At 41.5% G+C, this 18,299-nt stretch overlaps 1 protein-coding gene across 1 annotated transcript in view; it reads right to left on the bottom strand.

The window, feature by feature from the left end:
- lhx4 (LIM homeobox 4) overlaps window positions 1-18,299 on the bottom strand; it is a 288,742-nt gene that overhangs the window by 134,511 nt on the left and 135,932 nt on the right. The window contains exon 12 of the mRNA XM_060830122.1: window positions 15,364-15,377. Within this exon, the coding sequence (XP_060686105.1) occupies window positions 15,364-15,377 (14 nt within the window). The remainder of the gene's footprint in view (window positions 1-15,363; window positions 15,378-18,299) is intronic.

Raw genomic sequence — 18,299 nt, 5'->3', positions numbered from 1 at the left:
ATTGAGATGAGGAGGAATGTCTTCTCTCAGAGACAATGGAATGCCTTGCCACAGCAAGATGTAGGGGCAGAGTCCTTGTGTATATCTAAGGCTGAGGCAGTTTCTTGATTGGGAGGAGAAATCAAGGATTACATGCAAAATACAGGAAAGTGGATGTGAGGAATGTTGGGTCAGCTGTGATCATATTGAATTATGAGCAGGTGCAAGGGGCAGAATGACCTAACCTTGTTCCTATTTCTTATGATCTTATAGGTTAAACTTACAAAGGGCACACTTATGAAAAGAAAATAATTGCATTCAAGATATCACCAGTTTCAGGAACTAGACATTTTAACTTGATCAGAATAGGCTGGTTAACCAGATTTATCTTTACGGCAGGACATTGTGCTGTGAATGACGCAGTTGACACCCTATTCTGAAATATAGCTTACACCTCAACTTTCCACAAGCATTGACACAGATCAGTTTTTTCATAACACAGCAAATCTTAAGCTGCTTAAAGAAATGAGTGCAGCACAGTTTTTGGAAATTCAATGCTTGCCCCTTATTTCCTCGATGAATTTTTAAATCAAATTATAAAACTCCTATGCTTTGACAATCTTGTTTCATCTTCTCTGTTGAATTTGTTTACACTTGAGAAGATATTTTCCTAATCAACCTGTTGCCAAAGATATTAGGACATACCTCTGGAGTAGGTGGGACTAGAACCTGAGCCTCTGAGCCCACAGGCAGGAGCATTACAACCATGCCAAAAGAGTCCTTTACAGTCAAGTGGTGGAAATCGTATTGGTCTTGTTCCAGTGAATGGATCTTTTATGATGGACCAATGTTTTGATGGAGTGACTAAGGAATTAGATGAATGCTGTGTGGTAGATATTGTGCACATAGACTTTAGCAAGGCTTTTGACAGGCAGTTGTTGAGTTTGGTCAAATCTCACAGGATCCAGGGGCAGCTAGCCAATTGGATACAAAATTGGCTTGATGGTAGAAGACAGAGGGTGGTGGTAAACAGTTGTTTTTCAGACTAGAGGCCTGTGACCAGCGGTGTGTCACAGTGATCAGTGCTGGGTCCACTATTATTCATAATTTATGTAAATGATTTCAATGAAAATTTAGGAAACATGGTGAGCAACTTTGCGGATGACACCATGATTGGTGGTATAATGGACAGCAAGGAAGGTTAACTGGGAATGCAGTGAAATTTTGATCAACTGGGCCAGTGGGCTGAGGAATGGCAGATGGGGTTTAATTTAGATAAATGCAAGGTGCTGCATTTTGGTAAGGCAAACCAGTGCTGGACTTACACAGTCAATGGTAGAGCCCTGGGGAGTGTTATAGGATAAAGAGTTCAGGGAGGACAGGTTCATAGTTCCTTGAAAGTGGAGTCACAGGTAGATTGGGTGATGAAGAACACATTCACTCTGCTTGCTTTCATTGATCAGAGCATTGAGTATAGGAGTTGGGATGTCTTGTTAAAAGCTATACAAGACATTGGTGAAGTCATGTTTGGGGTACTGTGTGCAGTTCTGGTTGCTCCACTACAGAAAGAATATTATTTAACTAGAAAGAGGGCAGAAAATATTTACTAGGAATCTACCTGGACTGGAAGGTTTGAGTTATAAGAAGGGATTGGATAGGCTGGGACTTTTTTCCCTGGAGCATAGGAGATTGAGGGGTGACCTTATAGAGGTCAATAAATTTATACATGCATAGATAAGATAGACGGCCAGCAGCTTTTCCCCATGGTAGGGGAGTCTAAAACCAGAGGGCATAGGTTTATGGTGAGAGGGGAGAGACATAAGAGAGTTCAGTTGGGGAGATATTTCACATTGAATGTAGTGAGTGTCTGGAATGGGCTGGAATGTTGGAAGTGAGTACAATTTTGTCACTTAAGAAACATTTGGACAGATAAATGGATGGGATAGGTGTGGAGAGATAGGGACCAAACACAGGCAAATGAGACTAGTTTCAATTGGAAAACTAGGCAGCATGTATAAATTGGGCTGAAGAGCCTGCTTCCATGCTGTAGACCTCGATGACTCCTCTATGACTTTGTGACCATTTCCCCATGAATGACTGAAGTCTGATTGGGAAAATCAGTTGTTAATTGAGAACATTTGTAGGTTTTTTTCTCCATGAGCAGGACATGTATTGAGAACAGTTAACTGTGGCTTTTGTTCAAAATGATACTATCGCTAAAGTTGACATCCACTGGGAAATAATTTGAAAAGTTGTGGTATGTCAGTTTGAATAAATTCTCTTGCTAAGCTCATTTAACCAGGGTAATGGGTCTTTTCTTGCTGTTTAAGCTGATTCTGATGTGACCTTCTCTGCTCAGCTAATTATAGAAGGAACCCAGTGATATGGGAGTCTAACGTATAAGCTTTTCGGAACTGCATGGCCATTCCCTAAAAAAAAGTTTGCAGTTAAGTTTCAGACATTGTTTCAGTTCACAAAAAGGTTAAGGTGAAGTTGAAAGAGATCTGGGCTATTAATGGCCTTAGTGCTTTGTGTGACCAATCAGAGTGCAGCAGTAATAGAATCGATAGACTGCTGACCTATAGAGTGCAAGTTAGAAGAAGTCATGATTAAAGTTGTATGCTGCTGTGTCCAGTTATGCTCACTGAGACACAAGACAGGCATCAGAGAAGTCAGAGAACTGAAGCCGGGGAACCTGGAGATTTGAGCTATAAAAGTAAGCAATGAGGAAGAAACTTAACAAAGATATTTTAAAAATGTATAATTAAAAAATGGTGCAATGAAGGTAACTTTTGAACATGATTCCAAACTACCTGTAGAGCAAAGGGTCAGTTCTAATTAGTAAAATATGAATTTTGGATTGGTGTCAGGAAGTTTTTCTCAAAATATGAATGTGCGCAAGACAAGAAATTCCATGAAGAATCAGGTGAACAGTAGAGTCTGTCTAGATTCAAGATTTGTCCAACAATCTAGTCTACTCAAATGAATGTTAAGGATTCACTCACTTTCTCCCATGTTGAGTGGTTGCCACAAGGATCGACGCTGGCTCCACTCCTTTTTGTCATTTATATAAATGATTTGGATGTGAATAGAAGAAGGTATGGTTCGTAAATTTGCAAATGACACCAAAATTGATGGTCTAATGGATAGCGGAGAAGGTTATCTCAGAGTACAACAGGACCTTGATCAGAAGGGCCAATGGGCCAAGGAGTGGCAGATGGAGTTTAATTTAGATAAATGTGAGGTGTTGGAAAGGCAAATCAGGGATGGACTTATACATTTAATGGTAAGATCATGGGACGTGTTGCTGAACAAAGAGCCCTTGGAAGTGCGGTTTCATAGTTCCTTGAAAGTGGGGTTGCAAGTAGACAGGGTAGTAGAGAAGATGTTTGGTATGTTTGTCTTTATAAGTCAGTGCACTGAATATAGGAATTGGGAGGTCATGTTGTGGCTACACAAGACATTGGTTGGGTCACTATTGGAATACTGCATACAATTCTAGTCCTCTTGCTTTGGGAAGGATCTTGTGAACATTGAAAGGGTTCACAAAAGATTTACAAGGATGTTGCCAGGATTGGAGGGTTTGAGCTATAGAGAGAGGCTGAATAGGCTGGAGCATTTTTCCTGGAACATTGGAGACTGAGGGGTGACCTTATAGAGGTTTAGAAAATCATGAGGGGCATGGATAGGATAAATAGCCAAAGTCTTTTCTCCTGGGTAGGAGAGTCCAAAACAAGAGTGCATAGGTTTCAGGTGAGAAAGGAAAGATTTAAAAGGGACATAAGGGACACACGCAGAGGGTGGTGCGTGTATGGAATGAGCTGCCAGAGGAAGTGGTGGAGGCTGGTACAATTATAGCATTTAAAAGGCACTTGCTTGGGTATATGAATAGGAAGGTTTTAGAGGGGTATGGGCCATATGCTGGCAAATGGGACTAGATTAATTTAGGATATCTGGTGGGCATGGACTAGTTAGACCAAAGGGGTAGTTTCTGTGACGTATGGTTCTATGATTTCATCTGAGACGTTCTTATTTTTCCATAGACTATTGACTTACATTGCTTAAAATGCAGGCAAATGCCTGTATAATCTAAATATTGTGTATCATATGTGTGCAATTAATGCCTCTTTTGAGTTGATTTAATGTTTTATCAATATTTATTTTATGCAACAGGAATCAGTGCAATCACGTTGAGCAGTGGAGCAAAGCTAACTCCAGCTTCTGTTGTTAAATCCTTATGGTAGCAATTTTAATACAATTGCTGGTTCACAAAGGGATGAACGCAAGTTAAATGCAAATAAGTCACAGTAATACCCTGCACCTTTACAGCTGAACAGCAACTTTCACCTTTAGTTCGAAGAACATTGATAGTGTTAGGTGTCACGTTTCTGCAGGGAGAGACCTGAAGGTAATGGAGATCAAGGCTAAAAGTGAACAATTAGAAGGGGTGACTAAATACATTGTTGAGGAGCTGGGTGGATGAATCTGTCCTGGAAACTGAAATCAAATGTGTCTCCCACTTTTATTGTTGTTTGCTTTCATCCTTCTGACAGAACCTGAGGGAGCGACCCACAAAGCGGATTGTGTCCTAATAAACTTTATTATCATGTAGTCTTAAATCCTTTTAAATCCCTTTCTTTCAAAGGAAGGCTGGATTATCGGGCCACTGTAATTCCAATGAATTTGTCAGGATTTAGCTGGCTGAGAGTGACCAGATGGCAGGGTACAGAACGCCTGAGTCTCCGTTAATTACTGTCCACGAGCACAAAGCAGAGAAAGGACTTAGATGGGATATCTGAAGCAGTATTTAGTCTGCAGCATTCTAAATCTATAAGACCAGTATCACTCGTGTGAACATACACAGTGTACCATTGCTTTTGATTTATGCCACTGAACTTGGATTGTTGCTTTCTTTACTGATGCTCAGGAACATGGCATCCCCTAGCACACCCATGTCTAGAATGTAAAATGTGGATGCTGTCTGAAGCTTTGAGCCTCACGATGCTGAAATCTGTGTTTCTTCTCAAGTTCCTGCAACATATCTGAACTGGTTCTGATTTTCGAGGATATCAATGACCCATGGATATATTTAGGGTTATCAATGTCGGAAGATTGTCCTGACCTGGTAACTGATTTTGAATCTCTCATCCCTTGACCATTGTCCAACGAGTGAGGTGAAGGAAGAATAAACTTGGGACGACATTTGTCCATTATGCTTTTTCCTCCTTAATTCTATTGTTGCTATTGCTGGCCATGCCTTCATTGCCAAAGACATAAGCTTTAGAATTCCCTTCCTGAACCTTTGTGCCTCTCTTTCTTCCTTCAAGATGCATCTTAAAACCAGCGAGGAAGTCTTTTGGTGCCTTGATAGCTCAGGGCCAGACACTTAGGGTTCAAGTCCCACCTTAGTACCTGTTCACCATGTCTGTGAATCGTAACATGGTCAAACGGTTTGATGTCGACCTGTAAATTCTTAACCACTTGCCTATGGGAGATAATAAGAGCAGGGAAGTCTCCCCATATTAAAAAAACTCTATGTGCAGTTTCACGCCATGAACAAGTGTCATCCTTGATTTTTACCCACCACTCCTTCAAACATACTTTGTTGTCCAAGCTTCTGATCATTGGCCCTGATGTCTCATATACGAGTTGGTGCTAAAATTTATCCAAGGAGCCTCTTGTGAAATGTTTGGGATATTTTACTACATTAATAGTATTTATATAAATACAAATAATGATCAAGCGTATAGGAAACCATTGTTAGCTTTCTATTACCTGAGGCATTAGGATACAGATTGAGGAGAAGGGGCACATTAGCCAGTGGATCATTTACATTTTTCGTGTTTCCACTTCTAATTATAAAAAGATTGAAATTAATTTACCAAATTGCGAAGCGTGAGCCAGTTCTGCAGCTGATTATATTTGAACAGTACCTTGATGACATGATTTAGCAACATTGTGACTAAAGTCTATTTGGCCTGAGGCAAAAACATCTTTATTTGCGTCTTTCTTTAGCAAGCTAAACCTATGTAAGCTTTGGCTAAACGTCCTTTGAAAGACAGGCACGAGAGAGAAAATAAAACTGGCATTTGGAATGCAGAGGAATCTTGATTATCCGAATGACATGGGCAGGGAGTATTTTGTTTGGATAATCGAATGTTAGTATAATCGAATACTGGATAAAACTGTTTAGCCAAGCATCAGGACCTTGCGATCTTGCCAGATAATCCAAAATTCGGATAACCGAATGCCAGATAATCGAGGTTCCCCTGTACAGTGTAGCAGCAAATTGACACCAGCCAGTTTATACTTAACAAGTTCTCGGAAACTGCAATGGGATTAATAATCTGTTAATGTATTTTTGCTGTTGTTGACTGTATCATGATGTTTGTTTCCATATCTTCCTTTGTCAAAACAATGTTAAATGGCCATCCAGGCAACTGAGCTAACCGACCATCATTGTGTATCCATGCATTTCGCCATTCGTGAATGATCATTTACTCAGCCCCAGCGTTCCTCTTGATCCTAATTCTAGTTTCCTTTTGTCCTCAGGGTATACTCATTTTGTTTTGGGGAAAGTAGTTTGAAATGTTTGTGCAGCATTCATCCTCAAAAATAAGAATATCAACCAAGTGTTTGGGTGCTTCGTGTTTCAGGAATGCTGGGAACTGAGTGACATTTTAAAAATGAACACAGGTGGCTTTTGTGTTTGTACTTCCCATCTTAAGATCAACTGTGTTTGTGCTGCATTCTATTAAATGTGGACATTGGACCAACAGTACCTTTCAGTTCTTCAAGCATATTGAGTAACAACATGAGCGATTCTACTGAAGTGTCTGTCTTATTGATTCCAACAGTATCTATCCACACAACGGAAGCACCTCATTCCATGTACTACTCCGGTCAATTTCTCAGCTGAGAGCTTGTCATACTTTCAAACATGTGCCTAAAATTGAAAACCACTGTCCAGCTGGGGCTTAGCTATTGCTTTATAAAGTCTACCTTCCTTCCTTCTGTATTTAAAGCTAAGGATCCCATACACTTTCTTTTTAGAAAGACCTTCACAACTTGTTCAGCAACCTTCATTGATTTAGTTCTACATGAATGTCCCGTTCTCACGGTTCCTACATAGCCTTTTAAAGTGTGTCAGTTAGTTCATAGTGCCACTTCTCAGTCTTTCTATCAAAATGCAGGTTTCTCTGGGTTAAATTTCTCCAAAGTCTGTATATTCCAACAGTGTACAAGTTGAATTCTCCCAGACCTCAAACAAGGAGAGCAATGGCGTGCCTGTATGCAAAATATGAAACAGCAAGATCAGATTTTTCTTGTTGCAATAAAACAGTCTGATGTTTCACCCCAGGTTTGAATGGCGAGACCTGAATTTTGTTTGTAAGTGGCAAGAGGCCTATTTGCAATCATTGCCACCTCGTTATGACCTATTCATACCTCATTATTAATCAGTTGGCTATACTGTCATGAGGCGGAGAAAAATAATGCCAATTCCTGACATGAAAGTCAGAGCATGCACCTGGTCACTCCTCTGGGCCTCCACCTTGTACAGCAGTATTCAGAATCTCTGGGGATGCTCCACGTGCATGGAGTGCCTATAACCTGTATCTGTGGAGATTAGCAGTGGCCAAGCACCAGATTCACCATGGCACATCTTTGAAGGCAGAACTTAAAGGCTCCACAGTACTTTGGTCTTGCCTTGCCATTTACTGCGGACACTTAGCCGGTCAAATTGTGATTGTTGTCAGCAGTGGTTCATCAAGGGGGTGAACATGGTGCAGCACTATGCATTACATCAATGTCATACTTGCAGCACGTGCCAACAGCTTTTGTGATAAGCACATTGAAGCCCCTAAGTCCAAGGGGAGTTGTCATCAGTCAAGTCTAGGTGGACTGACATCAGTCAGACAGTCCTATCACAGTAAGTCAAGGACACCATTTGATCTCAGTTCAGGGCTTGGACATAGTCGGTATGTTGGTTGTGCATTCAGAGTCACGGGTGGCAAATTGTTTCAGTCCAGTGACAGGGCTATGATCTCCGTAGGGTCCAGTTCAAGGATTAGTGGTAAGACAGCAGGGAACAGCACAGTGATCAGTTAGGGGGTCTGGTCACTCATGAGATGGTTATTATTCCAACTTAGTCATCAGGTAGAGTCCTGTTCATGAAAGTCAAGCATCTTACCAGCAACATCCCCTGTGAACTGTGCAAATTCTGGTCATCCTTCTATAGGAAGGAAGTTGTTAAACTTGCGAGGGTGCAGAAATGATTTAGAAGGATGCTGCTGGGACTGGAGGATTTGAGGAAGTGGCTGAATAGGCTGAGGCTTTTTACCCTGGAGTGTCAGAGGCTGAGGGGTGACCTTACAGAGGTTTATAAAATCATGAGGGGCATAGATAGGGTGAATAGCCAAGGTCGTCTTCCCAGGGTGGGGGAGCCCAAAACTGGACAGCATAGTTTAAGGTGGGAGGGGAAAGATTTAAAAGGGACCTAAGGGGTAACATTTTTCACAGAGCGTGTTTGGAATGAGCTGCTGGAAGGAGTCGAGGAGATTGATACAATTACAACATTTAAAAGGCAGCTGGATGAGTATATGAATAGGAAGGGTATAGAAGGATGTGTGCCACTCACTGGCAAATGGTACGAGGTCAAATTGGGATGACTGGTCAGCATGGCCGAGTTAGAATTAAGCATCTGTTTCTGTGCTGTACAACTCTATGACTCTCTGCGTTCAGAGCGCTGGGGTTGCCATTTTGATGTATTGACTCACGTTCTAGAAGCTGCTGCTGTGCACAGACCTCGCTAGTCCACACAATGGAAAAGGAAAATTGTGAGAGAATGGTTGCCAAGGGTCACTGCTGAGGGAAAGTTGGTTGTGAGCTCACTCTGTGAAGTCCGACCTGTGTTGTATTCCATTCACTTCCAAATCACAAATGCGCAATGGGAATCGAAAGCTGCTACCAATCGGAGTGGCCGAGTCAGCGTTTCTTTTTATCTTATGGGCTCTACTTATGAGTGAAGTGAGGCCATTCATGATCAATGCATTCATCAGGCACCAGCGCAGTACAGATCATAGTCTCTCTGGGATGTAGAAGTACCCACAGACAACAAGTCACAAAGACAATCCAAGGTCTCATATGCTGCACAAGCGAATGGAGCTGATTTCCTTTCATTTTCAAATCTATGTATCCACCAACATGCTCTTAAATGCAGTGCTGATATGCTTGGCTAATGTGTGGGTACCAGATTTCAGTAATCCTCCTGCACCTACAATCTCCTACCGTATTTGCCCGGAATTCACCAGGGTCCACCATGTCAAAGGTCATGTACAGGCATTCCATGTCCATTCTTGTCAGTGTCCTCTGCATCCAACTGCATTGAGGACTAATGCTAAACCAGCGTTGGTTGGCATGTGATGCAAAAGTTGATGTTTGTACTATTAAGCAGCTGTTCTGTTCCTGATATTTCCCAAACAGGGTCATCAGAAGCATGCTGAAAATGTGTTGCTGGAAAAGCGCAGCAGGTCAGGCAGCATCCAAACAGCAGGAGAATCGACGTTTCGGGCATGAGCCCTTCTTCAGGAATGCTTTCCTGAAGAAGGGCTCATGCCCGAAACGTCGATTCTCCTGCTCTTTGGATGCTGCCTGACCTGCTGTGCTTTTCCAGCAACACATTTTCAGCTCTGATCTCCAGCATCTGCAGTCCTCACTTTCTCCTCATCAGAAGCATGACCAATGTATTCAACTATAGATCTAGTATGGGAAATGGCCTGCTTCACCTGTTGCTCAAACTTCCAAGATACTTTTCTAGTCTATTTTGGGTATCTTCCAGGACCAAAAGTGATGGCTTTAGCCCATTCATGTTGTATCTATTGACCCAAGTTTCTAGATTTCTAGTCCACCAAGAATATAAGCATGCCTTCATGTCCACTTTGACTCAGTGCATTACTTACCACCCTCTATACATTTTTGCCCATGCATTTCAAATCTATCCTGAACACCCTTCGATTTGCATTGTTTGATGCCTCTGATATTTATAATGGGATACATCTGGCGTAAAACTGTGAAAATATGGGAAAACAGAACAGAGATCTTACAAGCAGGAAATACTTGTAGATGTAAGAGTCTTTCAATGGTACAGACATTAGTCATTCAATTTACAGGCACATAGAGATATTGTAGAAATATCCATATAATTATGAGATACTGGATATAAATAGAAATAAATGTGTTTTTGTAGCAAAATGAATTTATTGACTCTATTTAAATCAGAGTCATTAATGCAATTTTAGTCTTAGCAGGTGTATTTATCAGTGCTGAATGGCAGCAGTGCTCAGGGAAATCGGTCGAAACAGAATCTAGGCTTCATTCTCAGGAATAATTTGGGAAATATTTCCAAATGCTCTGTTGGAATTCCAACTGCCATAATTACTAATGATCACATGTCTGGGTGAAAATTTGAGGTTACAGGTCCCTGACTGGCGACTTTATGACTTGAAAGACCTCGTGCCTTAAGGATTGTACCCAATAGCAGAACTCACCACAAAGGGGCAGCGAGTTGTGAGAAAGTGATTGAGGAGGAGCGGGAAGAAGTGCACTTTAAGTCACCAACATGTCTCACCAAGACGGAAGTTCAAATGACAAAATGGATTCCTTTGCTTCCAAAGTTTGTGAAAAGCTTTGCCAAACCTTTCTCACATAAAAGTGGCACCCCTATGAACTAGCTCCTTCATGAATATCAAAGCTATTACTTCAAAGCTGCAATATTCTGTAGACCTTATCTATTCATCATGATGGTATTTAAAGATTGGGCATGACAGCCAAAGGACAGCACTGATAACATGTCCAGATCCTCAGGCTGCTTACAAACATTATACCACCGACTACACATTGCTTAAACTGAGTAGCTCCCTGTTAGCTATTTGCTTTATTTAATATATGCTTCACAAGAATTAAAAACAAATAAACCTTTGCTTCTTTTGTATGCAATGATATGCTGAATATTCTTAATAGTGTACAGATATGTATTGTAGGTGATAAAGAGGGAGATAGAGTACATTTTGATGAAACACATATCAGGTATCCTGTCCCTCATCAGAAATAAAACTAATGCAATCACAGTTCACGTGGAAAAATAATGCATCCAATTTCATTTGAGCACAGGAACATACTTGACTCCTTTGACAGATCTTTGTAATCACTCTTAGAAGCAAAATGAAACATTTAGTTCTATTAATCCGAGCAGTAGGTTCCAGGTGGTTTTCTTATCTCTGAGTTTACATGATGGTTGGAAACTAACTGAGCTCATTCTTGCCATTGTAACATTTGAATATATAGATGTATTTTTGGCCTTGTGAGAATTATTCATAGTAAAATTCACCTTGTTTATTGAGTTGAGAGGACCAAGGTACATCCTTCAAGGGGAAAAATACAGCAGAAGGCGCAGAGTCCAATGTAATTTACTTGTGGCTATTCACTGTGTGACATGATTGCAAGCATACATCAATAATTAAGATGGGGCTACTGTGCTTCTCTGTCAAATAGTAGGGTTGGGGATTACATCTCTGATGAACACTTGTTATATCCTAGACATGTGAAGGTACTTATTTTTATTGAAATCAGGATCATTTAAATACTCAATCTTCCAAGACCATCCTCTCTGAGTGATATTTGTAGAGTATTGGGAACAGAACATTAATTATTTGTCTCACTGGGGAAAGTACAATTCAAATGGGCGAAGTGAAAATAATGCATCAATTGCACAGTTAACTGACAGGTCAAAAAAAAACCTTCACTGATTTGTCCTGCAGATAAGCCAATCCGTAATTCAGAGATAGCAAGAATATTGGGAAAATGGCATTGAATCCTTCCTTATTCCCTACCTTGATCTTTGAAAGAATTTGAATTCCTGTCACTTTTGATTCCAGATCAGAAGTCCTTTGATATCTTTTATTATTTTACATCTGCAGTTAGCACAACAAACTCCCAAGTTGCCGAGAGTGCTAGCTTCTTGAACTGTTGCCTCTGTCTGGTGCAAGCACATCCAAAGGCTGTGAGGGAGTTCTTGCATTTTGACCCAGCCTCAGTGAAGGAACAACAATATGTTTCTAAGTTAGAATGCTATGCAACTTTGAGGAGAACGTGCAGGGGGTGGCATTCTCATTTATGTGCTGCTCTCGACTTTCAATGTAGTACAGTTCACAGATTTGGTAGGGGCTGTTGAAGGAAGTTTATTTTTGTTGTAACATTCTGGAGGGTGAAGAAATTAATGCAGGATTTGTGATTGGATGTGTACACCTTCCAGGAATGAAAGACTGATCTCCAGGGCACTGCTATGGGAAACTGAGAGCAATCAGAGAGGCCTTTGGTTCTTGCTATTCTAGCCTCTTTGAACTTTATCCTAACAAGGGACTCTTTGACTGAATCAACCAACCAGAAAATGATGGGGTGGACGAAGTACAGAGCAAATGAGTTCGTTAGGTGACCAACCAAATATGCAAGGAGACTGGGGAGACTTGCAGGAGCAATAGAGTTGTCATAGTAGGGGATTTTAATTTTCCTAACATAGACTGCCAGAGCGTTAAGGGCTTAGATGGGGTGGAATTTGTTAAGTGTGTTCAGGAACATTTCCTCAGGCAGTCCATAGAGGGTCCTACTGAGGAAGGGGCAAAACCCGAACTACTCTTGGTAAATAGGGCAGGGCAGGTGACTGAGGTGACAGCGGGAGAGCCCTTTGGGACCAGTGACCATAGTTCTATTAATTTTAAAATAGTTATGGAGTGGAACAAAACTGGTCCACGGGTTCAAGTTCTAAATTGGGGCAAGGCGAATTTTGATGGAAATAGACAGGAGCTTGCAGGAGTTGATTGGAGTAGTTTGTTTCCAGGCAAAGGGATCTCTGGCAAGTGGGAGGCCTTTAAAAGTGAGATAGCGAGAGTTCAAGGTCTATATGTTCCAGCGAGGGTGAAGGGCAAGGTTGGCAGGAATAGGGAACCATGGATGAAAAGAGATATTGGCTCAGGTACAGGCAGCTGGGTTCAAGGAAATCCTTGGAGGTATGCAGGGAATACAGGAGGTTACGAAGAGGGAAACCAGGAGGGTGAAGAGGGAACATGACATAACCATGGCTGAGAAGATCAGGGCAAATCCAAAGAGGTATTTTAAGTATATTAAAGGATAAAGAATAATTATAGAGAGAATAGGGCCCCTCAGGGACCAAAGTGGACACATGTGTGTGTAGAACTGCAAGAGATGGGCAAGATTGTCAATGAATATTTCTCCTCTGTGTTTACTATGGAGATAGACATGAACATTTGGGAACTTGGGGAAGTTAGTGGTCATATCTTGGGGACAACTCATACCACAGAAGAAGAGGTATTAGATGTAGTAAATGCATGAAGATGAATAAACCTGTTAGTTCTAACCAGATATATCCAAAAGTACTGGAAGAGACGAGAAAAGAAATGATGTTTTTGTATTATCGTTAGCCACAGGTGAGGTCCCAGATGACAGGATGGTAGTGAATGTTGTGCCATTATTCAAGAATAGCTGCAAAGAGAAACCTGGGAACTATAGACCAGTAAGCTTAACATCTGTGATGGGTACGTGACCCGGGAAGATTCTGAGAGATAAGATATACATATGTTTGGAAAGACAGGGTTTGAATAGCAGTAGTCAGCATGGCTTTGTGAGTGGGAGGTCATGCCTCACAAATTTATATAGATTTCAGTAAGGTCTTTGATAAGGTTCCACATGGTAGGTTGTTCTGGAAGGTTAGATTGCATGGAATCCAGGGTGAGCTGGATACAAAATTGGCTTGATTGTAGGAAGCAGAGGGTAATAGTGGAAGGATTCTTGTCGGACTGGAGGCCTGTGACTAGTGGAGTGCCACAGGAGATGTTACTGGGCCCATTAGTGTTTGATATCTAAACCAATGATTTGGATGAGAATGTACAAGGCATGATTAATAAGTTTGCAGATGACACTAAAATAGGAGGCATCGTGGACAGTGAGGAAGGTTCTCAGAAATTGTGGCAGGATCTTGATCAGCTGGGAAAGTGGGCCAAGAAATGGAGTTTAATCCTGATGAAGGGCTTTTGCCCAAAACATAAATTTTCCTGCTCCTTGGATGCTGCCTAACCTGCTGTGCTTTTCCAGCACCACTCTGATCTAAACTCTGGTTTCCAGCATCTGCAGACCTCACCTTTGCCTAAATGCAGTTTAATATCGATAAGTGCAAGTCGACTTTTGGAAAGTCGAATTGAGGTAGGAGTTTCATGGTGAATGGTAGGGCCTTAAGAAATGTAATGGAACAGAGGGATCTTGGAGTTCAGGTTCACAGCTCTCGGAATGTGGAGTCAAGGCTAGACAGGACAGTGAAGAAGGCTTTTAGCACACTGGCACTGAGTGTAGAAGTTGAAATGTTGCAATTATAGACAGGACATTGGTAAAGCTGCACTGGAGTATTGTGTTCAGTTTTAGTCACCTTGCTATATGAAGGATCTTATTAAACTGGAAAGAGTGCAGAAGAAATTCACAAGGATATTGCCTGGACTCAATAGTTTGAGTTATAGGGATAGGGATGAGTTATAGGGATGAGCCAGGATGTTTTTCTTTAGAATGTAGGAAACTGAGGAGGCATTTTATGGAAGTGTATAAGATCATGAGAGGCATGGTTAGGGTGAATGCACTCAGACTTTTTCCCAGATTTGGGGAATTGAGGACGAGAAGCATTAGTTTAAGGTTAGAGGTGAAAGAATAAAAAGGGGATCTGAGAAGCAGCCTTTTTACACAGAGGGTGGTACGCATATGGAATGAGCTGCCAGCAGAAGTGGTTGTTGTGGGTGCATTAACAATATTTAAAAGGCATTTGGACAAATACATGGATTAGAAAGGTTTAGAAGGTATGGGCCAAGTGAAGGAAATGGGGTTAGGGTGGATGGAAGTTTTGGTTAGCATGGACCAGTTTGAGCCAAAGAGCCTGTCTCCATGCTGTCGGACTCTATGTCTGATGGGTGGGACTGTTGCAGGCTAAATCATGAAACCTCCAGGAATATCTCCATGTTGAATTGGCAACTTTGTGACACATGTTAAAAATGAGTCACATTTCTAGTCAACAGCTGGGTCATCTAAGATGGAGGATGGGAAAAATTTCTGGGTGTAACAGCTGCCCCTTTTTTGAGGTATTTTAGATGTTGGAGGTGATTTCCTCGAATTCCAGGAGCAGCAATTGCTGTTTTATATGCTGTCGCATTGTTTTGGAAAAAAGTCAAAACAACAGCAGTTTTAAAAGGCAAAAGAAAAGACAAAGGAAGCACATGGTGAGGTCAGTGCAGGAGAGAGAGAGAGAGAGACAAAGAAACTGACACCAGAGTGAACCTGCACAGTATTGCCTTTGCTATTTGAAGTCATGTATCGCTGAACATCGCAGTGCGTCGGGGAAAATTAACAAACAGTGAAATTCACAACTGATCTTGGAGGAACTGTTTGGGCGAAGTTCACAGCACAGAATCAGATAAGGTAATTGTTTTAAGTGGCCTACAGAAAGTCTGTAGTAGTGAGTAGAGTGGGTTCTTTCTTGATTATATGTTTTTTGAGCTATATCTCTGGATTAAACTTAAAATGTAAACCATAACTATTAATCGAACCTAGGGCAGTGTTTTGTAGAAGAATAAGATGGTGTTATTCTGGGTCTGTAGATTCTGGTCCACATTTGAACCAATGACAAAGTAAGGGAAAAGATTGAGATTCTGAAGGGAGATTATAGGAAGGAATTTAAGGATTAGGCAGGAATTTAAAAAGGAGGTCCTCGAGAGTAGCAATATCTGGATTGCTCCTGGTGCTACGAGCTAGTGAGGGCAGGAATAACAGGATAGAGCAGATGGATGCATGGCAGAGGAGCTGGTGTGTGGGGGAAGGACTCACATTTCTGGATAATTGAAGGACGGATTGCACCTAAATTGGAAGGGGATTAATATACTGGCAGGGAAATTTGCTGGAGCTACTCGGGAGGATTTAAACTAGTAAGGTGAGAGGGTGAGATAGTGAAGAAAGAGATCAATCTGAGACTGGTACAGTTGAGAACAGAAGAGAGTCAAATAGTCAGGGCAGGCAGGGACAAGGTAGGACTAATAAATTAAACTGCATTTATTGCAATGTTAGGGGCCTAACGGGGAACGCAGATGAACTCAGGGCATGGTTAGGAACACAGGACTGGGATATCATAGCAATTACAGAAACATGGCTCAGGACTGGCAGCTTAATGTTCCAGGATACAAATGCTACAGGAAGGATAGAAAGGGAGGCAAGAGAGGATGGGGAGTGGCGTTTTTGATAAGGGATAGCATTACAGCTGTGTTGAGGGAGGATATTCCTAGAAATACATCCAGGGAAGTTATTTGGGTGGAACTGAGAAATAAGAAAGGGATGATCACCTTATTGGGATTATATTATAGACTCCCGAAAGGGAAATTGAGAAACAAACTTGTAAGGAGATCTCAGCTATCTGTAAGAATAATAGGGTGGTTATGGTAGGGGATTTTAACTTTCCAAACATAAACTGGGACTGCCATAGTGTTAAGGGTTTATATGGAGAGGAATTTGTTAAGTGTATACAAGAAAAATTTCTGATTCTGTATGTGGATGTACCTACAAGAGAAGGTGCAAAATTTGACCTCCTCTTGGGAAATAAGGCAGGGCAGGTGACTGAGGTGTCAGTGGGGGAGCACTTTGGGGCCAGTGACCATAATTCTATTAGATTTAAAATAATGATGGAAAAGGATGGACCGGATCTAAAAGTTGAAGTTCTAAATTGGAACAAAGCTAATTTTGACTCTATTAGGCAAGAACTTTCAAAAGCTAATCGCGGGTGGTGGTGGCGGGGGTTGGGGGGGTGTGGGGTGGGAAAGCAGATGTTCGCAGGTAAAGGGATGGCTGGAAAATGGGAAGCCTTCAGAAATGAGATAACAAGAATCCATAGAAAGTATACTCCTGTCAGGATGAAAGGAAAGGCTGGTAGGTATAGGGAATGCTGGCTGACTAAATAAATTAAGGGTTTGGTTAAGAAAAAGGAGGAAGCATATGTAAGGTATAGACAGGATAGATTGAGTGAATCCTAAGAAGAGTATAAAGGAAGTAGGAGTATACTTAAGAGGGAAATCAGGAGGGCAAAAAGGGGACATGAGATAGCTTTGGCAAATAGAATTAAGGAGAATGCTAAGGGTTTTTACAAATATATTAGGGACAAAGGGTAACTAGGGAGAGAATAGGGTCCCTCAAAGATCAGCAAGGCAGCCCATGTGTGGAGCTGCAGAAAATGGGGGAGATACTAAATGAGTAATTTGCATCAGTATTTACTGTGGAAAAGGATATGGAAGGTATAGAATGTAGGGAAATAGATGGTGACACCTTGCAAAATGTCCATATTACAGAGGAGGAAGTGTTGGATGTCTTCAAATGTATAAAGGTGGATAAATCCCCAGGACCTGATCAGGTGTACCCGAGAACTCTGTAGGAAGCTAGAGAAGTGATTGCTGGATCTCTTGCTGAGATATTTGTATCATCGATAGTCACAGGTGAGGTGCCAGAAGACTGGAGGTCGGCAAACGTGGTGCCACTGTTTAAGAAGGGTGGTAAGGACAAGCCAAGGAACTATAGACCAGTGAGCCTGACGTCAGTAATGGGCAAGTTGTTGGAGGGTATCCTGAGGGACAGGATGTACATGTATTTGGAAAGTCAAGGACTGAATAGGGATAGTCAACATGGCTTTGTGCATGGGAAATCATGTCTCACAAACTTGATTGAGTTTTTGAAGAAGTAACAAAGAGGATTGGTGAGGGCATCTGGGAGACTGGTTGGCAAGGTTAGATCTCACTGAATACAGGGAGAACTAGCCATTTGGATATAGAACGAGCTCAAAGGTAGATGACAGAGGGTGGTGGTGGAGGGTTGTTTTTCAGACTGGAGGCCTGTGACCAGTGGTGTGCCACAAGGATTGGTGCTGGGTCCACTACTTTTTGTCATTTACATAAAAAATTTGGATGCGAGCATAAGAAATACAGTTAGTAAGTTTGCAGATGACACCAAAAATTGGAGGAGTAGTGAACAGCGAAGAAGGTTACCTCAGATTACAACAGGATCTTGATCAGATGAGCCAATGGGCTGAGAAGTGGCAGATGGAGTTTAATTCAGATAAATGTAAGGTGCTGCATTTTGGGAAAGCAAATCTTAGCAGGACCTATACACTTAATGGTAAGGCCCTAGGGAGTGTTGCTGAACAAAGAGACCTTGGAGTGCAGGTTCATAGCTCCTTGAAA

Source organism: Hemiscyllium ocellatum, chromosome 9 (assembly GCF_020745735.1).
Source record: "Hemiscyllium ocellatum isolate sHemOce1 chromosome 9, sHemOce1.pat.X.cur, whole genome shotgun sequence".
Lineage (NCBI taxonomy): Eukaryota > Metazoa > Chordata > Chondrichthyes > Orectolobiformes > Hemiscylliidae > Hemiscyllium > Hemiscyllium ocellatum.
This window is presented reverse-complemented; position numbering and strand designations above follow the sequence as displayed.